A 23,552-nucleotide genomic window follows, 5' to 3' on the forward strand; every position below is an offset into this window, starting at 1 on the left:
CCACGGCGCCAGTTCATTTTGTCCCATTCCAGTACTCTGTTTCTACGCGCTTCCTCAGCATTTCTAACATGGCCGCCGGTCGCGCCTAAACTGTGACAGCGGCAGGTTTCGTAGCGCTGCGCTGAGCACGCCGTTTACAGAAGAAGACGACAGCCTGCGCGAACTGTGTGAGTAAGCGTGGTTTCGGGCGACCCCCGTACGGAGGCGTCCCTCGAACTGAACTCGCTCCGTGTCTCGGAGAACAGGGTTAAACGCCAGCTAGCGTGTTTGCTAGCTGGTGGCCGTGTACCTCGGCTCAAGAGCAGCTGGGGTCCCGGTGTTTTTGACAGGTCTTTTCGCCTTTACATACATCACTTATTTCGCAAGATATTACAATTCTGGAGTGTTTTGGGCATTTGTGTGGAGTATTTTGCCGACCGTATAGCTGTCATGTTGTTTTTTTATGTGTACGTTTACGATTTTGTACAGTACGTTCAGTAGGGACGCTTTACATTTTATTACCGAACAATTAATGCACATACGATGTTAAATTTAATCTCTGGCGTAAGCAGTTTAAATCTACTTTCAAGTCGATTTAAAAAATCATTCCAAGTTTTACAAAAGTAAAGACTACGTTGTCTGGATTTTATTTCAATAATTCAATCTTTTCCAATTAGATTTAGCGAAAATACATTTTCTCAAAATAAATGCTATGATTTGTAGATTTCTTTTTGAATGAATAATGATACTGAAACCTATTTAAAATGAGGGACAGCTGAAACAGTGTCATTAGGGAAAAAAATTATAATTGATTAGAGATGAAGGTCTTCCCTTTTAAAGTTACTGATTTGATTGAAAAGTGAAGTGTTAGTTGCTAAAGGAAAAGGCTTTATCTGCGATGCTGGCCGGATGCTGACAGCAGAGCTCTGTCTCTGCCAGACCCGTGCCACGGGTGACCTCTGGCTGCTGCCATCGGGGCTTTGGTGACACTACGCTGGCACCGCGTCCACAGAGCAAGTCACCAATAGAGTGATCTGTGTTTCAAGTTCAGTTATGCCGAGACAGAAGACCACTGTCACAGGTTCCATCCCCACTTACAACTATTGTGTCCCTGAGCAAGACAGTTAACCCTGAGTGTCTCCAGGGGGACTGTCACTGCTGATTGTACGTCGCTCTGGAAAAGGGCGTCTGACAAATGGCAGGAATGTTTTCTTCTTTTTGTTCGCGGGCAGTGGTGGACTAGTGCCTAAGGAAGCGGACTCATAATCAAAGGGTTGCGGGTTCAAATCCTGAGCCGTCAAGTGTGCCACTGAGGCTCCCTTGATGAAGGTACCATCCCCACACACTGCTCCCCGGTCGCCTGTCATGGCTACCCACTGCTCACCAAGGGTGATGAGTTAAAAGCAGAGGACTCATTTCGTCGTGTCACCGTGTGCTGTGCTGCGCTGCAGTGGTTCACAATGACGACCACTTTTCTTTAAAATGTAACAAAATCCGCTTAATGAACGTCAAATTGATCAACTAGTTATGTATATTTCATAGTGGCAGACTTGTGTTAAAATCAGCAGCCACAGATCAGCCACTCCTGCGTGTTTTACACAGTTCTGTTTGATGCGAGATTTAACATCTAAATGCCTGCACCTTCTGTTTTCCTGTGACATCCAATCAGGTGAATGCCTCTGGGACGACTGCATTCCTCTGGGCTCGGAGACTGTTTTCCGTCTTCCTCTCAGACTGGCAGAGGATACGGTAGTAGCGCCACGGGGCTCGGCGCTGGTGGATCACGACAAGACGGGCGTCACCCCTCTCAACCGCTGCCGTGGCACCCAGCAGAGCATGCTGGGAGACAGCGGCTGCCATGGATCCTCAGGATAAGAAACAGGTGAGGGGAGGTGGTGATTTGCTTTGCAAATTTATTTCGCCAGGCTTATTTATTTGTTTATTGTTTGCTTTACACCGATTAACCTGTACATCCCAAAAATAGTTATTATTAATAATTGTTTTTTTTTTTTTTTTATAATTTTATTCAGGACTATCTAATGTGTATATAATTCATTAAACACAGTCAGGTCCATAAATATTGGGGCACATTCTGGCTCAAAGGCACATGTCTTAGAACACCGGAATTTCAAAGATAGGATGCGCTGAGGGCAGTGGTGGCCTAGCGGTTAAGGAAGCGGCCCTGTAATCAGAAGGTTGCCGGTTCGAATCGCGATCCACCAAGGTGCCACTGAGGTGCACTGTCCCCACACACTGCTCCCCAGGTGCCTGTCATGGCTGCCCACTGCTCACTGAAGGTGATGGGTTAAATGCAGAGGACAAATTTCACTGTGTGCACCATGTGCTGTGCTGCTGTGTATCACATGTGACAATCACTTCACTTTAAAGTGGTGAAGGCAGTGACAGTTTGGTTTGTGTATACTGCCGTAGTGCATTCCTGTCCTGCGCTACGTATGCGCATGTTGCTGCACGCCTTCCCTTCTAACACTATTTTTTTTTCTCTCTTTGGGTCTGTGCACCGCCTGTTATAAATATGCAGTTGGAAAATATTAAGCCCCTGGCTATCTTTTTTTGGACTTTGAACAGCACTTCCTCAACAATCTGACTTATCACTCCTGTAATATGTGCATGGTTTGTCCTTGCACTTTGACCTCTGCTCTAGTTTACTATGGAGACACCCTCTCCACTCAAACCAAGGCCGCAGAGCTAAATAAAAAAATATTTTAATAAAGAGGATATGGTCTTTGGGGCTTTTAAGCATGTGAAGCATGTGCTGTCAGATGACAGTATTAAGTATTATAACTGCTAATGGGAGAGGCTGTCCATCAGTAAATCATTGTTGTAAGACTTTGTGTTTACCGGGAAGGTTGCATCATCTTTCTTGACTCTTTCTTGCTATATGTGGCCATCATGGATGTGCAGGAACTGCTGGGTTTTACTGCTGGGTACTCTGTGTTTTTTGAGGCCTTCCACTGTGGGTTTTTTTTTTTTTTTTTTTAAACTTCCTCCCATTGTCCAAAGATGAAGTGAACGGCATTCCCACTTTGTGTCTGTAGACCTGGATTTCTGGTTTAAGAGAAACTTACGAGAGAAACTTTTACGTGTTATTGGTATTATCATTATATCAATACATACACCACCCTGCCTGGCTGAGTTGCTGGTTTCATACATACCTTCACACTCACTGCGTTCTTCTGAACGGAAATTGCAGGTAGTGGCAAAAATCAGACAGGAAAACTAGGGGCGTAGAAACCTTTAGCACCAACAATTCAAACTTTTAAAATCTAGACTTAAAGCTTTTTCCATTGATTTTAACTGTTTGTGAGAAACTTTTGCATTTTCATGTATTTTAATTGCACTGTCACAAGGTTTAATTACATTGGTATGACATTGCGTTGTCTTTTAATTGTGCTTTATGAATAAATTTTGATTTGATTCAATATCAGCAATATTCCAAAATTTTAATTGATTTTCTGAAGAGACCCAAGTAATGATGGATTGACATCCATTATTGGCATGTCGTATATCTAATGACCAGTTTATGATGTAATAAAGTGGATTTGTGCGAATGAGCCTGTAACCAAATAGTCTATGTATTGTTGGGTGGGAAGAGCAGGGGGCAGATGTGTGGGGGTTAGTGAGGTGAACTCTCGCCCTCCCCCTCCTACTATCCCAAAGAGAAAGTGCTGCGCTGGGAAAACGATTGAATGATTCTGTCGCAGTTGGCGACGCCTCTCTGGCGTTCACTGCACTATCAGTTAACTCTCTCTTCATCACTCTATTCCTTCTGTCGTTCTCTCTGTGGGGGGGTGCGTTACCAGTCCAGGTACAACTTGTCCCGCCCCAGACCACACACAACCGGCCGCCGTGTGTTCTGTTACAGCTGAGGGAACGGCCGTCTGGCACAGCGGCGGCAGCGGGTAGAGACAGACGGGGGGCTGAGTAAGCAGTGTGGGGCGTGGGGACAGGCGGGCCGACCGTCTGCTGAAACAGCAGTGGCATCAGTCACACAGATTCACCCCTTTCTCTGACCCTCATCTGTGGCGGCAGCACCTGCACTCTGACAGCGCTTCTCTGAGGGACGGTCATGATCCTGAAAGGGGACGGGGCATTTTGTAAGAAGTTTGTAAGTCAGATGGGCTGACGGAGGTGGGATGGTGATGAGAGAGGGGGATTTTGTTGATGCGCGGAACGAAAATATGTGTGTGAGCATGGAATCAGTTTTCAGAATTGCTCCATTCCTGCATCAGCACATCATTCTTGCCACTTTAGTTGCTGCTGTCTTCTCAGGCCTAATGGCGTATTAGGTTAAGATTTGGCTGGTATTGTTCTATTGATCTTCTTGCACAGAGCTGTAGTGCATTGAGGGTATTCATTTACAGCATTTGATGTTGGTATTCCTGCTACTTCCATTAGAGGGAGACCCAGTACCACAGTTCGAGGACCAAGGTCAACAGCGTAGATGACAAAAATAATCAGCAATATAACAGACTAAGAAACAAGCTCTTAAGATGCCGTGAAAGTGTCAGTTATAATGGGTCTAAAAAAAATTTATTCCACCTTAACTGTGCAAAATAATTCTGGATTAACCTTATCAGCCCTGGGCCCCTTTTTGAATGGACATACCCAAAATTGTAAAAAAAATTGAGTGTAGGAATCAGCATATGTCAACTGGGTCAGAAAAAATTAAGATGGAAACCTGAAGAAGTGCACAGAAGTTCTACAGTGATATGTAGAGGTGTGAACCTTCACTGGTCTCCCGATTCAACTCGATTCTCGGTATTGATGCATCACGATGCATGCCATAATTTTTCTACGTGGTTACATGATGTTTTCAAATGGTCTCTTACACCTGTGTGGATGCTTTGATGTGCTACAATGAGTAGAAAAATGTTTGTGGTGTTCTCTTTCAAGATGGTAAGGTAAAGAATTGACATTATTGTTCTTTTCTGACTTTATTGTTCTACTGTAATACAAATCAACAGTGAATAAGTAAATGGCAGTTTTTCCATCAACTCAGTCACATAGAAATTGGACGTTTTCTTTTGATAAAGGTTACAGGCAATCACTTTGAAAGATAAAAATACAAAGATTCTGTTGAGTTGCCTCTATTGTCAAGATTAAATAACATTTGTAATTGTAAACAGTTTGATGAAACTATAGACCTTTATTTATAGAACAATCATTTATTTTAATGTGAAATACCTTTCTTTTAACATAACTTTATAATTAATTCAGGTATTGGTAAACAGTTGCATGTCAACTTTTATTCAAATATAAACAGTGAACAGCAATACTGAGAGTAATAAAAATTCAATTCTGACATCTCAAGAATACTGTTCAAAACAGTATTCTTTACAGAATACAATTCTTTTTTTTTTTATTCAACTGAATTAAACTAAACGTCCCATTTCACACAACCTTGATGGGACTATTTACACTGTGTACAGATTGAGAACTGCACACGGGTGAAAACTGTACACTGTGGACGCTTTGATTTGCTACCATAAGCAGCAAAACGCACTGTGTTCAGTCCGCACTCCCCTGATGCCACAAACGCCAGAAGACCACCTGGTTCAGACGTCCGTGGCGTCAGGTGTGCGCAAACTGAATTTTTGTTCTGCTCGTTGTAGAAAGTGGGGGTCAGCGGGGCTCAGCGCGGAAAAAAGGTATGTATGTTTTTCTCCTGGTAAGACTATAATATGGTGTTGTAGATCTCTGGTCACTCAAAGAAAGATCAGCTTTTCCTCCATACCCGCTTTGTGTGTGTGTTTCTAAGTGATAGAAAGAAAACTCGGACGCTTGGATTCTATTTGTCGCACAAAAATCCGTCGTGGCCGCTGAGTGCCGCGCCGTGCAGCGTACCTCAGGCCACCACAGTCACTACTGGCACTACTTTTTTTTATTACACCACCAGAGAATCACCAAGCAACGTCATTATGAAGTAGTCAATTATGTTCTGCACTGTATCGATGCAATATTGTCCACATCTGTATCGCGTTGCATCGATTATATGATTTAATTTGGCCATATCAGAAGCAGTATTCTTCAATTAACCCAAAGTACTAAATCTAAATAATAAACTTGCACCAAACACATTGCTGTAAAAGAGAACAGAGAAACAGCGACGTCTAACGCGTGTTCTGAACTGTTGTGCGTTTTGCCTGTGATTCTGTACAATACGCTCAGGCATGTCTCACGACCGCATTGATCGATTCAAATGCTTAGTTGCTCGCCTAAATCGCCGAAGCCTATAGCATTGACGGGACATTCGCGGAAATCCCATCAACACCATTCACCAGCCACAAGGCCAGTAAAGTTTTTACCCTATTCGGGGGGGCTCTTGGCGTACCATATGCGGTTTCGGACCTGGTTTTTGCTGTTTTTTTTTTTGTTGTTGATGTTGGTTTATGTGCATGCCGTTGGAATTGGTAGGTTTGATTTCTGTGTGCCTTTAGTCGCGATTCTCCACGTTAAGACGATATGCGATGTGTAGTTTAGTTAATATTGTGTGCACTGTGCTGCCCTGAGGCTGGAGGCCTTAGCTTTGAAGAGGTTAACAAAAACACTTAGGATAAAGCTCTTGTAGTGTGGATACTATGATATTCAGTATATGCAACAAAGGCTTGTTAACTCTGACAGCATTGCTAACTCTTTATTGCTTGGTTTTTAACACGTTAAGTTATGATTCAGACAAAACACTTCAGACAAAAGTAGTGTTTCATTATGAAAATGCCACAGAGAAGGCTAGATTTATAAAAAAAAAAAAAAAAGTAATTACACATTTACAGTATATTCCTGCAGGAGTGTGATGATGATTATGATGATAGAGGAGAATTTAGTATGAGTTTTGTGGTCCACTACAGGGGTTGTTTTATATCTGCGAGGTAGAATAGTCTTTATTTATAGCCTGTGGGATGAGAGCCCTGTCTCTAGAGAGGGGGAAATGGAGCCTGAGGCAGTCAAACCTTCCACACAAACACACACACACACAAACACACACACACGCTAGAACTATTGGTTCCTCAGGTTCCTTTTCCACCTCGTAGCAGGAGTCGCTGTAATGATGGCCAATTATGTGTTCTTATGGGATTATGCTGCATTTCCACTGGAGGGAAGTGAATCTGACAAGGGGAAAAAAAATCAATCCCCTTTCACTGTAGCAGAGTTCCAAATCCGAAAGAACCTTCATTTTCTTAAATCAAGTTGTAGAACCACGTAAAAGCTACGTGGTTAACGTTTTATATATATATATATTTTATATATATATATTTGCAGTGCTTGCTCTAGTTATTGTTCAATTCATTGGTGAGTCTTCTACTTTAAGATAAATAGCTGAGAGACATGTCATTTGTTACAGTTTGAGCCCAGGGACCAGCTTGTCTACTGTACATTTACATTTACATTTATGGCATTTATCAGACGCCCTTATCCAGAGCGACTTACAATCAGTAGTTACAGGGGACAAGTCCCCCTGGGGCAATTTAGGGTTACGTGTCTTGCTCAGGGACACAATGGTAGTAAGCGGGATTTGAACCTGGGTCTTCTGGTTCACAGACGAGTGTGTTACTACCACCCTCATACTACCATCCATACATGGATCAGAAGACTGGGGAAGATCCTCTCGTTGCAAACATCTTATTTGTACATTTTCTCTATTTGTTTGTTTTCCTGTAGGAGGATGTGGCTCCGCTGGGTTTGTCTACAACCCAGGCCCTGGGGACACTGAGGGACCAGCTGTCCAGCCTGCTGGAGCAGCACCAGAAGAGCAGCCGGAGGAGGACCGCACTTCAGGTGCCCAAAAATACCTGTGGACCTTTCTATTGGACCTTTCAGTCATGGTGACTGTGTCCTTATAGACAGTACTGACAGTACTTGAACAAAATATTGAATTGCCATCATGTGCTTGGCAACAGGTGACCAATGAAAATGCAGGACATTATCTCAGCATGTGGAATGCCTGGTCACCCTACATAAATATAACATTAGCTATGAATTATCATGTCTGAGCTTGAAAAACTGTATAATAACTATGATTTTTTTTTTAAAAGATAAAGATGCAATTGAGTTTGAGTGGGATGCTGTTTAGCTTCAGAAGACTTTTGGTTGAACCCTTTCTCACGGCTGAAGTCTTTTTTTATAGTGACCCTTTTAGCGTGTCACTGTTTGCTTAAACTTTCTCTGCATACTTTATCATCTTGACAGGAACTGTGGACCCATCGCTTCCTTCACCATGACAACCGCCACTCCTGTTTTCATTGGCCCGGCGCTGCCCTCACGCTGGTCGTGGTTTTGGGGTTGCTGTGTTGTCATGGCAGCCAGCCACAGGGAAGGTGAGAGGGTGCTGCTGACCCGATTCGCTCCTTGTTTCCCACTCAATGTGGACAAATCCTAATTTGATTAGCTCTCATCAGTCATCCAGGTAAAATCTTGTCGGGGTTGCATAGCAACTCAGTGTAGTATGTCCTCGTATGTATGCCCCTCCCACTTTTTCCCCCTGTGCATGTGACATTTCATCAGTTTGGTTCTCATATCTGCTTTGCATGGAGGCTCGTGCCGATATCTGCTGTCTATTTGCTTTATCACATGTTCTGTGAGAATTGTTCTTCCGAGAACACTTTTATTACTATGGTAAAGTAGTACAACACCACAAAATACTAATTTTAATACCAAGCCTTATTTGTTTGGGTTTATTCCTAAAGTTGTAATTGATCACTAGGAATAAATCAACATGTATTGGTACATTATTTCCCTTTTTTAAAGAAATATTGTGTAAATAATGCTTATATAAAGTTATGTGCAGCAATCCATTTACAGGAAGTATTCCCTTCTGTCCATTTCCTTGGCCTTTTCTCAGTAATGGGATAGAACTGGTGAATGCCGGGGCGCTCTTCATCCTCCTGCTGTTCAACTTGCTCCTCATCAGCCGGCAGCAGTGTCTGAAGAGGAGCGAGATGGTGCGGAGGCTCAAGAGTATCGTTGGACAGTTGAACGGTAAGAGAAAGGGAGGAGGGAAGAACATTTAGAATTACCAAGATGGAGATCTCTGCTGCGTTTAGGCACTAAGCTTAAAGTCAAGGGCAAGCTTCAGGCTTGACAACAGATTATCTGTTAAGTAAAAGTGGGCAAAACTACATAAAATGACCTAACAGCTACACTTTGACATACAGTACAGGCCAAAAGATTGGGCACACCTTCTTATCCAATGTGTTTTCTTTATTTTCATGACCATTTACATTGGTAGATTCTCACTGAAGGCATCAGAACTGACACTCAGGGTGATGGGATAAATGCAGAGGACAAATTTCACTGTGTGCACCGCATGCTGTGCTGCTGTGTATCACGTGTGACAATCACATGACAGTCACAAAAAGACATACCCCCATGGTTGGGCTGTGGATGTAGGCCGGTAGGATCAATATTTCTTTCTTTGTTCTCGTTCCTGCAGGTTATTTAGACAGATGTGCTGGACAACCAGTCAGGTGGGCCTCAGCGCTCTACCCAGACCTTCACACGCCCGCCTCGCCCTCCTGGTCTCTTCATTGGACGTACAGAGATGAGCAGTTAGTCAACCTGCCCGTCAGTCTGCTGGTGGAAGGTGACATCATTGCTTTGAGGCCGGGTCAGGAGGCATTCGCGTCTCTGAGAGGCATCAAGGTGATTTACACCATACCCTACCTCCCTAATCCTAACAATAGGATGATTATTATCTAAATACATTCTAATTAATCCAAATGTCCTCCAGTTACATAATTTCAGCATCAATTTATTAATGATAGTGTTCAGGATGAGGTTACAGACATTTTCATTTAAATTCACCCTGATTATTAGTGTGTTAAAATGTGATAGATGTGTTTTTCAGATAGATATAGAGAAATAGATGGACATATGACTAAAATAATAATTTTTCTCAATTGTTAAATTAGAACAAAATAAAATTGTGCTTTAAACTCAGTTCTTCCTGATTAATTGAGTTTTTATTTTTCTGTTAATTGAATAGTATTGCCTCTTTCACTCTATTCTTCAGGATGATGAACACATTGTTCTAGAGCCAGGAGACCTCTTCCCCCCTTTCTCCCCACCTCCGTCCCCGAGAGGAAATGAGAAGAGAGGCGCCCACAGCCCCCAGCAGCACAGACTCTTTAGGGTCGTCCGGACCCCGGTTCTCGACAGCGTCCGGTAAAATATATTCACCAGCAACCACCTCCTTATGCATTTTGAAAGTACATCATATAAAACTGTACCTTTGTCTAAAAGGCTCAGTTTGGACCAGGCCCACTCTCGGCCAATCACAGCGCTGGACAACGAGCGCTTCACGGTGCAGTGTATCATGGCCAAATTTGTGTGTCCTGCTGTGTTGGTATGGAACCACTCCTGTTTTTCACCAAACTGGTAGCGCTGATAGCACCCCTGGCAGAGTAACGGGAATCATCATCACCTCTTGCTCTTTAGGTGGCTTTCTTCACTGTAAACACAATACGCTACTTCTGCAACACCCCCAACCTGACGCCTGGGCGCTTCCACTTCTTCCAGCTGCAGGTACCAGTGATGTTCCTGTAAAGGAATAATTGAGTCGGAAAACATGGTCTTTATTCTTCATGTTTCTGGTATTTGGTTACTTGTGTGTGTGTTTGTAGGTGATGGGGGTTCTGCCCATCCTGCCACTTCTTTTCCCTGTCATGTGGGTGCTGGTGAATGCTTATGGGGAGGCCAGAGTGCTGGCAGAGTCCAGCCGAACTTCACCAACTGGCCTGGTGAGAGAAGTTCTTTCACACACTCCCTCACATGCGTTCACATTTACACATAGAAATGCTCTCGAAATCATTCACTCACATGATTTCATAAATGTTAATCATATGCTCTTTTAAAAATTCCACACTAACAGTAGTTACAGGGACAGTCCCCCTGGAGACACTTACGGTAAAGTGTCAGGGCTCAGGAACACAATCATAGTAGGTGGGGTTTCAACCTGGGCCAATTGTTTTACCCACTACCTCACTCACCGTCATAAAAGCGCTACTGAGAAGCTACTAACACGGGGATTGCATTCTCATTTTTTTCCCCCAGTTATTGCAACTAATGGAAAATAATTGACTCTCGGTTTACAGGAGGATGTTTGGAGCAGGAAATAAGATTCATTTGCATCAAAAACAGAAGAGCATGTTAAGTTTCCATGTTAATCACAAACGTAAATGTTTGACAGCATTTATTTAATTTAATGTATTTCAATTATTATTTCTTATGCTGTGTGCAATTTTAACCTTGTGAACCCCTGGCCCCTTTTTGTCAAATTTACAACCTTGACTTCTGGCAAGAAAACGATGATGAATCCCGGTAGAAAAGCAGGGTGAGAGTAAGGGCTAGATCTGTATTTTCCCCCCTTTAACTAGCCTCTTCTCTTGCTCTAGCTTGCTAAGTTCTCTGAGGACACGTTAAGCAGCTACACGGAAGTGCTGTCCTCGCAGGTATAATCTCTGACTTCCTTCTCTCCCCCACTCACCGTCTCCCACTTCCACGTGTGCCGCCATTTCCCACACTGTCCTGGACCCCACGCTCCTGGTTCACAAGCACGTTCCTGTCGCATTCTGGTTTTGGGCCATAGATATGCTCTTGTTTTTTTAATTGTATATTAGTGTTGAACAGCATCTCCGCGCTTTTGTTGTCCGTTATGAAGTCCTGTTCTTCGCACCCTTGTCTTAGAGCCCTTGCCTGAACCAGCACGACTTGCCTTGTTCTGCATGGTAGAGATGGAGTAGTGGCTCTCTCTACAGGCAACTTGTGTCATTACTTACCGTTATGGGACCCTGGAGCAGCATTATTCTGTGAAGTTTTTTTTTTTTATTTTTTATACAAAATGCATGGATCACTTTTAGACCCCTTGTGTTTGGGGAACCTGATAATTCCACTAGAGGGTGCTGCCATGACTGTACATTTTTTGGGCTATTTTTCCAGGCTCTTGAGCTGCAGAGAGGAAGTCCAAAAATTCTTAATTAATATCATTTGTATAAAAAATATTTATGTGGCTATGTGACATTTAAAGATGTCAATTTCTTTCTGTCTGCAGCTGAAAGGAAATTGGGGTTCAAATGTGAGTCTTTAACTCCTTAACATCTCGTGAATCCAGATGCCAGAGGGAATCAAAGAATGGGTGTCCTGGAGTTGTTAAGGGGTTAAACTACAGCAGACTCCACCTGCCTGTGCATTTACATTCTCGAGTGCATTCAACTCAACTCTATTGCACGCCTGGCGCCATAGCGAGAAACGCCTGCTGTGCTCGTGTCTTAACTTTCCTCGCTTTGCTTTCCAGATGTGGCACCTGCCTGTCCCTCTGTTTAACTGAATGTCCGTTTGTCTGCTTGTCTGCTTTGGGTCTTCAGAGTGAGAGAGATCAGTTTCAGGTGTTCTCTCAACACTAGAGATAAAGGTGATACTTCAGGTCTGGTGTCAAGATGGATGGTGTGTGATTATTGATGACCTTTCTTGCGTGCGCGTGTGTGTGTTTGTGCAGGAGATGCTGCGCTGCGTGTGGAGGCACTTTGTTGGGGTGCTGAAGGGAGAGTCTCAGACGCTATGCTACACCTCCAGTCTCCTCCATTCTTTGGGCTCAGTGACGGTTGGTGTCCACTCTTCTGTTTTTACGTAGAAAAATGGGTGTTTTTTTTGTTTGTTTTTTGCAGGGGTAGAGCTGAGTTGTTTTTCCACAATATAATTTTTTTCTAGTCTATTTACTTACAAAAGTTTATTATAAAACATTATAAAACCTTCATACTTCACGTGAATTGAGTAGTAATTCCCTGTCACTCGCATCATAACATACAGATTGATGGGTAAGGCCCGCTCTGGCTGATAAGCTCCATGTTGTTTGGTGCATGTTGGTTAGCAATGTCGATTTGGCGTTTCTTGGCAGGTGTTGTGCTGCGTTGATAAGCAGGGGATCCTGTCCTGGCCCAACCCGAGCCCAGAGACGGTGCTGTTCTTCAGTGGCCGCGTGGAACCTCCGCACGACAGCCAGGACGACTTGAGAGACGACCTGTCGGCCAGCTCTTTGGGCCGTATGGAGGGAGAGGAGGAACGAGACGAGGTGAGGCGAGATGACAGGCAACGTCTTGCTGGGTCTAGCGCAGAGGTTCTCAGAATTTACCCAGTGAGTGCCACCAGTGTGGCCTGCATTACACTTTGTTGGTCCATGTAACTACACATATTTAGTTTGCCAGTTAATGGTGCTAGTTTCGTTACTAAGAATAAATTATTTATCATTGATTGTTATCCACTGTCACAATTGTCCTTGACTGAAACACCCATCAAATCGCAGTAACAACTACTGTACTGCATTCAAACACTCACAACAGAGGCGGATTTCGACTGTATTGCAAATATACGATGCTGAGGATATACGTTTTATTCAAGAAAGACAAGCCCTCCTTTATATTGAATTTTGGTGTTTTCTTTGGTGTCTTATTCTATTCATATTTTTAAAGGAGGTGTAATGTCTTGCATACCACATTTTCAGATTTTCTGGTGTGTTCAGCTTTATCAACAAAATAATTATGTTTGAAGGTAAATGCCCTTATTAGCTTTAGTAATATAATCATAATTCTAATAGTAAAATAAAACGGACACACGGTTTGCCTTTTAGGCTCTGGAGGGCGAGGCTCTGCTCTGTATACCTATTCAGGAGTCGCCAGCCCCCCGTGCCACTTTCGAGCAGGAACCCAGCGATATGGTCCGCTCAGTCCGCAGAGCTGCCACTTCCACCCGGACCAAGCACTTGTCCGGCTCCAACGTCAGCTTCAGCCACGACACTGAGGGTGGGGAGGACGACCCCTCACAGGTACACTGTCCAAAAAGTACACTGTTTTTGTCCAAAGGTCATTACTTTAATTTTATATTAATTTATTCTAACCTTGTATTGAAATCTCACAGCCTTGTGCTGAAGGTATGGATGGTTGTTGCGAGGCCGAGGACTTTGTGTGCGACTACCACCTGGAAATGCTGAGCCTGTCCCAGGACCAACAAAATCCAATCAGCATCCAGTTTGACGACTCGGGCTGGCAGGGTCACTTGCCCTCTCTGAAGCCCCTAGGGCTCAACATCCTGCTGAACCTGTGCAACGCTGCCATCACCCAGCAGCTCTGCCGCTTCTCCGACCACCTGTCCAACCTGGCGCTGCAGGAGAGCCACGGTACAGTGTTGCCTGTACACGTGCCCTGGGGACTGTGTGAACTCTCTCGCCTTATCGGTGAGTGAGATAATAATCCATTTTACTATGGTTAATGCTGTCACGGGTCACAGTGTTCCGTCGCTGTGCACAAAAGGCCTTAACAGACTGAACAGACTTTCTCTGCTGTTGAAGAAGGTTAACCACTCTTACTTGTGTTTTTTTGATCTTGAAATGGCCATTATTCACTAGGTTTCACCCCCGGGGCAAGGGAACTGTTTAAGCAGGAGAACCACCTGGCCCTCTACCAGCTTCCCTCCGGAGAGAAATGCAAGGAGCCGGGCCCCCGCCGCCACAACCACTTCACCAAGCGCCATCCACCCATCAGCCACCTGATCAGCCTGTTCGTGCGAGACAGCACCACCAGTATGCAACAGAACAACAAAATGTACTGTTAACCATATACAGGACAAGCTAACCCATCTCTTACCTCGATCTACCACTTCTAGACAATGTGCAGATGCTCTCACATGGGTCTGCTGACGTCATACTGGAGTCCTGCACAGACTTCTGGGATGGCGCTGACATCTACCCCCTCTCTGGCTCTGATAGGTATCTAAGTTCAGCCTGTACCAACTTATTTTTTCAGTAAATAAATATTTGTCTACCAGATTAAAATGCATATAAACTCCCTTCACTGTCCATCTCCATCTTCATAAATAGATTGCCTTTGAATATGATCAATTTTGCGTCAGTGTCAGGTGGATGTAGGAACTATGGAAGGAAATGCAAAAGCCCTGTTTGTTTGTCACAGGAAGAAGGTGCTGGACTTCTACCAGCGGGCGTGTCTGTCAGGGTACTGCTCCGCCTTTGCCTACAAACCCATGCAGGTGGCCCTGTCCCCACAGTTGAATGGAAAGTGTGTGGAGCTGGCACCAGGCCCCACACTCTTCGCTGGGGTGGAGCTTCCTGGAACCACACCCATCAAGCATGGCAGTCGGCGCAACAGCTGGAGCTCAGATGGTGAGTGGAGGATGGGACGTGTCCTCCTGGAGGATCTGGAAAAGTCATTTTAATTTATTGTCTTTTTTTTTTTTTTTGTTTCATATTTCTATTTAAGTGCAGACCGTAGGGTCCAGATGAGTTTTTAAATGGATGTATATGAGTATTCTCACTAATTAACCCTTCCTTCTCCTACCTATTCTGAATTTAAATAAGGAGCAAGCTACGGATTCCATTCCAATTTCATTTTGTATCATCAATTCTGTCAAAAGCTGAAGATATTGATTAGCATTCTCAGATCAGAATCTAATAATGCATACCAGGATTTTTTGACTGCCCAGCTGTGTGGCTGAATTAGGATTCTGGTCTTAATGTTTAGTTTTTGATATCGGAATGTTACTGAAAAAACCTGGAAGAATAAATTTGTATTGATCCATGTCTGTCTTTCCTTTCTCTGCCAGAGGGTATATGTGAGGGTTTGGAGCGTGAGGACTGTGTTCAGGCTCTGAGTGGTCAGATCTTCATGGGAATGGTGTCCTCGCAGTTTCAGGCTCGCCTGGATACAGTGAGGCTGATAGACGCGCTTGTCAACGCCTGCATCCGCTTTGTCTACTTTTCCATGGAGGACGAGCTTCGCAGCAAAGTAATCATTCTCAGCTTGATCAGTTCCTGCATTTTTCATGCTACGATTAATTACAATTAATCACATCGTTGCACTCAACATTCAGTAATAAATAAGTATACAAGTTCTTTCTTTATTATCTTCTTCTAAATTGTCATTATAGCAATGAGACATTGTACAATTAAATTTAGACACTATTTGTCCCGTGTAGAAAAATTAAATAAAAACTAAAATAAAAAGGGAAATTGTCCATAACATCAGAACAGTGTTTTTTTCACTCATACATACAGTACAGGCCAAAGGTTTGGACACACCTTCTCATTCAATGTGTTGTCTTTATTTTCCTGACCATTTACATTGGTAGATTCTCACTGAAGGCATCAAAACTATGAATGAACACATGTGAAGTTATGTACTTAACAAAAAGTGGAGACCTGGCCTCCACAGTCACCGGACCTGAACCCAATCGAGATGATTTGGGGTGAGCTGGACCGCAGAATGAAGGCAAATGGGCCAACAAGTACTAAACACCTCTGGGAACTCCTTCAAGACTGTTGGAAAACCATTTCAGGTGACGACCTCTTGAAGCTCATCGACAGAATGCCAAAAGTGTGCAAAGCAGTAATCAGAGCAAAGGGCAGCTATTTTGAATAGTTTTCAGTGATTTTACCTTTTTTTGTTAAGTACATAACTCCACATGTGTTCATTCATAGTTTTGATGCCTTCAGTGAGAATCTACCAACGTAAATGGTCATGAAAATAAAGAAAACACATTGAATGAGAAGGTGTGTCCAAACTTTTGGTCCTATACCTTTATGTCATATTGCACTTGTTCCTTAACCAGTGTTAATGTAGATAGTTCCTGTCCGCTATATGAAAAATAAGTGGTAATACTACCACACACATGCACACTAAACAGGGTTCTCTCAGTCATTAAAAGCCTGGAAAGGTCAGGGACACTTTGTATATCAAGGGAAAGTCATTCAAATATTACACATCAATGTATAGTGAAGTTCATAGTCCACGTAAGAATGCACAAGAACGTTTAAAAGTAGCGCAGGTCTATAGTATCTTTGGTGGCTTTACACAGTGAACCTAGTTACATGGAAAATATTGTCATGAAAATTTGCCTTACAGTAATTGAAAAGTCATGGAAATTCTTTTGTAAAAATGTGTAAGAGCCCTGACTAAATTAGGGTGATCAGATTAGAGCTTTAGTGCAAATGTATTTTTTCCATTTATCTGTTTTTTTTTTTTTTTTTTTTTTTTTCCCGTCCGCCACCTGTCTTCTGTTCTGGTTCATGTGAGACACGTAATGGCATCCCAAGCCAGTACTGATCAACACACCACCCATCCTGTGACCCAATGTTTGTGTATTAATAGAACAATACAAAAACTATGATAAAGCACATTAAAATGATTGTTTGTGTTTATTTAGATAGTGTTAACACAATAACAACATATTGTTATTGTAACACTAGTAGTAGTAACAATATATCATTAGACCTGAGTGGTTACAGCAGTGATGCAGACTGTTGAGATTTGTGGGGAAAATTAACACTAGATGTAGATCTGCATTGGGGACAGAATAAGACACTTCAGTGCCACTCCTGGTGAATTTTAACTAATGTAAGAACAAGATTAAATGCTTTCCAGAAATAAAAATAGACCAGTTGGTGACTTTGTCAGCATGTGAGTCTGAGATGATTAAGTGCCCCCTAACCTGATCATATGTGCTCATGTGCAGGTGTTTGCAGAGAAGATGGGCCTGGAGACAGGCTGGAACTGCCACATCTCCCTGACGCCCAATGGAGATGGCCAGTGCGATGGCGCCCCCTCCAGCCCTAGTCAGGCAGGCTCACTGCATGATCTGATGCAAGGTGCTCCACACACAAGCCTACACTGCACTGTTTACACAGTCTTTACAATTTAGCGGTTTATGATCTGTTTGAATGCTAATATCCATTGTTTGGGTGTGTTTCTGTTTACGGATTCTCTCCCACAGACTCCCGTGATGAGGCAGAGGGTCCTTTGCTTCTGGAGGACGAAGGTCACTCCGATCTCACTAGCTTCCAGCCAACCGACAGCGATGTGCCAAGCTTCCTGGAGGACTGCAATAGAGTAAGAAGCCGATCTGCCAACAGACATAAATCACCAAACATTTATATCAGTCATTATTAAGGTCCTTGTTTTATTAGTACAAAGTACATACATTCCCAATTACTGTCAAATAAAATATAGGAATTCAGTACTATGCAGTCAGAGCTGGGCAATATGCCCTAAAAGTAGTCATGTTATAAGTTTTTGATATCCTTTTTAGGAATTTAAATGCATGAGCATGCAAATGGAAAAAAAAACATGATATAATAGTTAATCACTCCTTAGAATGGCAGCTAAGGAGTGTTGATTGGTTCTTTGATAATACTTTTTGAGCTAAAAAAAAAAAGATTATTTATTTGATTATTTTTTAATGTTTAATTCCTGCTATTCTTTCTCTTCCCCTCACAGGCCAAACTCCCTCGAGGTATTCACCAGGTGCGGCCCCATCTGAAGAACATCGACAACGTGCCCCTGCTGGTTCCTCTGTTCACCGACTGCACCCCTGAGAGTGAGTCACGTCCTGTCACTTCTACAGTCACCCTTTGGACACAGGATCTCTCATTTGAGCTTTGTGTTTGTGTGTATGTGTGTGTGTTGCAGCCATGTGTGAGATGATGAAGATCATGCAGGAGAACAGAGAGGTGACCTGCTGTCTGGGCAGTTCAGCCAACTTTCGCAACAGCTGCCTGTTTCTGCAGAGTGATCTCAGGTGGGGTAGGATACAGGGAATACCCACTCACTCACTATCCATAACCGCAGGGTCGTCCGTGTCAGAGCCCAATATTAGGGCGGGGTTCAAAGCCGATTGGCGGCCTTTTCAAATTTCTTTCAGAAAAACGTGTGGGTGTAGTGGTGTGTACCATATTTCATTTGTCTGTGTGTCCTGCAGCATCGCACTGGACCCTCTTTACCCCTCCCGCTGCTCATGGGAGACATTTGGCTATGCCACCGGGTGCACAGTCAGCGAGAATGGTGACGAGCTCTCTCCACTGGGCCTCGCCGGCCGCCTCAACAGCCTTGGCTGTTCTGTTAACTTCCACCAGGGGGAGAGTGTGAGCATGGTCAAGCTCATAGAGCAGGTAGGTCATATGCCTAACAGGAAACCATGCAGTGGCCGCATTTAATCCAGTATAGTAAAGCCATGGTTCATCTCCAGGCCAGGCACATGACCTATGGCATAAGGAAGTGCTTCCTGTTTCTCCTCCAGTGTCAGCTAACCCTGGTCATCATCCAGGTCTGTAGTTTTCAGTTCCACGGGCAGCCCATTGATCAGTGTTGGCATGTTAGCTTGCTTTTGCGTCTGTGCGTCTGTCTAACGCTGATGTTTGTTGTTGTAGTTCTTGGCATGTCTCGCCCAGCTCCCGCCTCCCATGAACATCACAGACATTCTGTGGCTCTCCTGCTTCTGCTACCCTCTGCTCAGGTGAGACACATGCCTGCCATCCATTTCCCCAGATCACCTCTGGCAACATTCAGATCTTAAATGCTTAAGATTTGGTTGTACATATCAGTGTCCCACCTGAAAAAAATGCAGGTTTTCTGGGTAATGGCGTAGCACATTATAACCATTCACATCATTATATAAATATGGGTGGGAGGTAGTTAATTAGACACTCTCCTATGAACCAGAAGACCACAAAGTCCCAGGTTCAAACCCCACTTAGTACCACTGTGTTCCTGAGCCAGACACTTAACCCTGATTGTTAGTCGCTCTAAATATGGGCCATAAATGTTAATGAAGCTTATCATGATCTTAATACCTTTCTTATTCTGCCTCTATAACTGCCTGTCATCTGTTTTGGTGCATTTGAATAGTCTCACCTTTTTGAGTTCATATGAGTTTGATTCATGAAATGAGCTGCTTGTATTTTCGTACAGTGTGTCCTTCCTTGGTAAACCACCTGACAGTTCAGTCATGACTGTCGCTACAGGCAAGAACTTGGACGCCATCCCCAAAAAAGTATGTTTTTATGCCTCTGAAATAAAATGGAAGGATGAGTTTTTGAGTTAAACTTCCATAACGATCATTACATAATGGTGAAAATGTGTGTGTGTGTGTGTGTGTGTGTGTGTGTGTGTGTGTGTGTGTGTGTGTGTGTGTGTGTCTGTGTCTGTGTCTGTGTGTGTGTGTGTGTGTGTGTGTGTGTGTGTGTGTGTGTGTGTGTGTGTCTGTGTGTGTGTGTCTGTGTGTGTGTGTGTGTGTGTGTGTGTGTGTGTATGTGATCAGACCCAGCAGTACTTCATGGGCTGTTTCCTGCTGAAGTTCAGTCTGACCGTCTGTGTCTATCTGCTGGGCTTCGGGTTCTCCCTGCAGGAGGTCTGCTTCAGGGCTGCTAACCTCACCAGAGCAGATAACCTCACCCTCACCTGCACACACATCCTCACCTCTAGGTGCCGACCATGAACAATAATGACAGTTAATCACAAAACTGCTTTCTGATCTGGCTGGTTGTTGATTATTGTAAAATGTACACTCCCCTTTCTCTCCAGTGATGACTCCGCCTCATCCGATGCTCCCCGCTGGTTTAATGAATTCTCCAACGGCCTGCTGCTCATGCAGAAGGTCATGTCTTGCTTCCTGGCCCTGCACACAGGTACCACAGCTACAAAGACACAACATTATTGACTTTTAATTTATTGCAAAATTTATGGTTTTGTTTTCTTAAATCTCTTCTTCAGTGGTCATTTCTCTCAGCTACGTCCATCGCTCACAGCCTTTGTGGAGGAGGAACCCCTTCTCCAACACTTGGTGGTGCCTCACAGTGCCTGTGGTGTAAGTCGTTTTCATTAAAGTTGTCATGAGTCCACTGTGGTCCTGGTTAATCTGGTTACTGTCTGACCCTCTGCTCAGGTTGCTGGGCCAGGTGGTTCAGGCCACGGTGGACTACCAGCTGTGGCGGGACCGGGGCGTACAGGAAAGCTTCACTCTGTCCCAGGTGCCCCTGTTGGTTTGGTTATTGGTGTCTCTGTCCACACTGCTGGTGGTGCTGGTCAACGAGTTTGTTAAACTGCATGAGATCAGGTAAACACACATTTCATGGCCACTTTCAGTCAGTCATAAGCCACAGTAGCCATGTATGGATACAGTAATATTGGTTTCAGTTAACATTTATTATCTGGTGTCTGACAAAGCATAATTAAACAGTAATGCTATTATTGCATTATTGATGAAATATCATTACTGTTATGATATGGTTAGGTCTGGAATATACAAAACTGCATCGTGAATGAACTGTCTGCACTTGGAGGCAAACCACTGAAATCAGATCCATAAAAAAAAGAATAGCATTTTTCAACAATTTATTTTTACAGTCACAACATATGTGAAAAACCGTATGTGCAGAATTTGACATCCTGTCATAACAGTAGAAACTCATATTTTACTCATATGTAAACAGACGTGCATGTCAGAGGCATTAAAGTAATGCAGGATAGGAATAGTACACATCAGCAAGTATATTCCACGCCTTATAGTTACTCAGTTTCATATAATGAAACACCACTAGATCAAGGCCTATTTTAAAAATAAAAACTATTATTGCTATCTGTAAATCAAAGTTCAAATTAATGCTGTTTTTAATATCTGTGCCATAAAGACATGGATAAAATAATGTTTTGCAATAATTTAAATATGTATGTTGTGTTGTTTTTTTTTATTATTTTGGTTTAAATCCTCAGTATACAGAGCTTTTATATTTTAAAACAGCACTTGTGTTTCTCTTTTTCAGAGTGCGGGTGCGCTGCCAGAAGAGGCAGAAGCTGCAGTTCGAGACAAAACTCGGCATGAACTCGCCCTTCTGAAGTGTGGGGAAAAAATACACTCACTTTCATACTCCCAGTGATCACTGGAAATGTCAGTAGTGCAGGCCTGTGAACCGAGAGCATTTGGTAGAGAGGGAACTACTACACAAAAGGGCTTTTTGTGGATCTGCTGGTTCACTTCGTTCCGCAGTTTTGTGCTGAAATTTCTATTTTCTTCTTCAGCAGATGCCAAACTGTTGACTGCTCAGCCAAGAATGTTTTTCTCAGTCCCTCAGAAGCTTAAGTATTCGCTCGTGTACATTATCACCAAAACACTTCCTCAGTTCCTTCCATTTTTTCGAAATCCCATTATAATTGGCCCACAGCAGGTTATATTGACAGGGCCCGAATGTCGAAACTATGTTCCTATAAACTGTTATTACTGTTATTATCACAGCCCATCAGTCAGTGTTGAATTAACAACCTGGCAGATTTAGACACAAAAAGGCCTGGATATTGATATAAGGTTCAGAAATTGTACTTAGTGCAAAGAAAACCCAAATTGTACTTTATAATGAATATAAATCATCACCGTTATGAAGTAATTATGAACGAAAATACACATCACTGCATTTAGGGAATGTATTAAGCAAATCACTTTTCAAAATGTACTGTGTTGTTGTTTTTTTTGTTTTTGCGAATATCGTTGCTGGAGTCATTTCTTCTGTAGTCACCGTTTCTGCTTTTCATTTGTGGCTGTTCGGTGACGCTGAGCCGCCTCAGTGGAGAAGCGAATTCCTTTGCCTTCAGGCTATTTGTCTCTTTTTGGCGCTTTTTTTTTTTTTGGTCTAGTATGAAATCCAGAATTTAGCATGCGGTACTCAGCATGTTCAGAGTGCTACTATGAGGAAGATATGTGTTTAATCCTACCTCTAGCTAATTTCCCAGAGTCTATTCTGAACTGCTTTTGAAGAAAAAAAAATCCTACTACATTTTTGCAGACATTCTTTAATATTCTGTACAAACAAATCAAGTCTGTCAGCATTCATTTTCCCTTACAGAACCAGGACACTGTCCTCCTCTTGTTCACTTGAAAGAATACAATAATTATTTATTGCCTACTCTGTGGGCCAAATCGGTTTACCTTTTTCCTGTGAGCAGACAGTGTGCCTCCTGATAATTTTTTTCCTATTATGCTGCTTCCCCTTTTGGGTTAAATAAACTTTATTTATATATTTTATGATTGCACCTCCCCCTCTATGGATCACTGTTTACCTGGTATCTACATATCTGGTACATACCATTGTGGACTGGTTTTAAAATGAACATTTCCTAGCATCTGGCAAGAACTTTCTTTTTAATGGAGAAAAATGGTTGACACCAATTATATCAGAACTGTACTTTTAAAGGAGCTCCAAGCGGCCCTGCAAGAAATGAATGAATACCATGTTTCGTTAAAGAAAACATGATCCACTGGACGGGAAAGTTTGTGTGTGTGTCCTACAGGACGTATCTTTACACATTACAGTCAGTCTGCTAGGAACTGCGTATGTTCCATCATGATACAGCAATTTTAAATCAGGTTAAAAAATAAATTACTTAAGATTTTTTTTTTTTTTTTTGTTCAAAATGTTCAAACTGCAAATTTGGCACTTCCCCCATGGTTTAAATGCCTGGTGCCTGTCAACATGGATGACATGCGCTGCTATTTCCACACATGCACTGATGTTCATCTGCAGCTGTTGACATGTAACAATCAACCTATTGTGAATGTTAGAAAAAAATTAACTGTATATTTTGTATCTTTTTTAAGAACATTTTTCTGTAAATTTTAATGTTTTTTTTATTACCTGTGATAGTTGTGTTAATAAACATTACATTTTTTAAACATTGCACTTACTTTCTTTTATGCCTTGAGCATGTTCTCTCAATGCATTTACAACTTTTTGA

At 42.8% G+C, this 23,552-nt stretch overlaps 1 protein-coding gene across 3 annotated transcripts; it reads left to right on the forward strand.

Moving 5' to 3' along the window:
- The first annotated feature begins 45 nt into the window (after positions 1–45).
- On the forward strand, positions 46–23,490 carry tmem94 (transmembrane protein 94). 3 transcript variants are annotated; one of them, XM_028969806.1, is made up of 32 exons: positions 58–165; positions 1,649–1,861; positions 7,657–7,773; positions 8,185–8,312; positions 8,837–8,973; positions 9,428–9,636; positions 10,007–10,158; positions 10,237–10,339; positions 10,432–10,518; positions 10,617–10,733; positions 11,388–11,444; positions 12,488–12,592; positions 12,887–13,060; positions 13,616–13,810; positions 13,903–14,218; positions 14,390–14,563; positions 14,647–14,749; positions 14,952–15,160; positions 15,601–15,782; positions 17,509–17,641; positions 17,767–17,882; positions 18,270–18,369; positions 18,462–18,570; positions 18,751–18,940; positions 19,018–19,095; positions 19,199–19,284; positions 19,740–19,821; positions 20,089–20,252; positions 20,352–20,455; positions 20,541–20,634; positions 20,713–20,883; positions 21,590–21,662. In XM_028969806.1, the coding sequence occupies exons 2-32, from the start codon at positions 1,838–1,840 to the stop codon at positions 21,660–21,662; spliced, it is 4,089 nt and encodes a 1,362-aa protein (XP_028825639.1). In that variant the 5' UTR covers positions 58–165; positions 1,649–1,837. The 3 variants fall into 3 exon arrangements, with proteins under 3 accessions (XP_028825640.1, XP_028825639.1, XP_028825638.1); XM_028969807.1 differs by lacking the exon at positions 11,388–11,444 and having other exon boundaries at positions 46–167; XM_028969805.1 differs by lacking the exon at positions 58–165 and having other exon boundaries at positions 1,838–1,861; positions 21,590–23,490.
- Positions 23,491–23,552: the final 62 nt, after the last annotated feature.

This window comes from Denticeps clupeoides, chromosome 2 (assembly GCF_900700375.1).
Source record: "Denticeps clupeoides chromosome 2, fDenClu1.1, whole genome shotgun sequence".
Lineage (NCBI taxonomy): Eukaryota > Metazoa > Chordata > Actinopteri > Clupeiformes > Denticipitidae > Denticeps > Denticeps clupeoides.

What these genes read in the sequence shown, in the direction of transcription:
- tmem94 (XM_028969806.1), top strand. Translation starts at nt 1,838, where the DNA reads ATGGATCCTCAGGATAAGAAACAG. An exon ending in CGTCTCTGAGAGGCATCAAG is followed by an intron (nt 9,637 to 10,006) that starts GTGATTTACACC and finishes TCTATTCTTCAG; the next exon opens with GATGATGAACACATTGTTCT. An exon ending in TTCTGCTACCCTCTGCTCAG is followed by an intron (nt 19,285 to 19,739) that starts GTGAGACACATG and finishes ATTTTCGTACAG; the next exon opens with TGTGTCCTTCCTTGGTAAAC.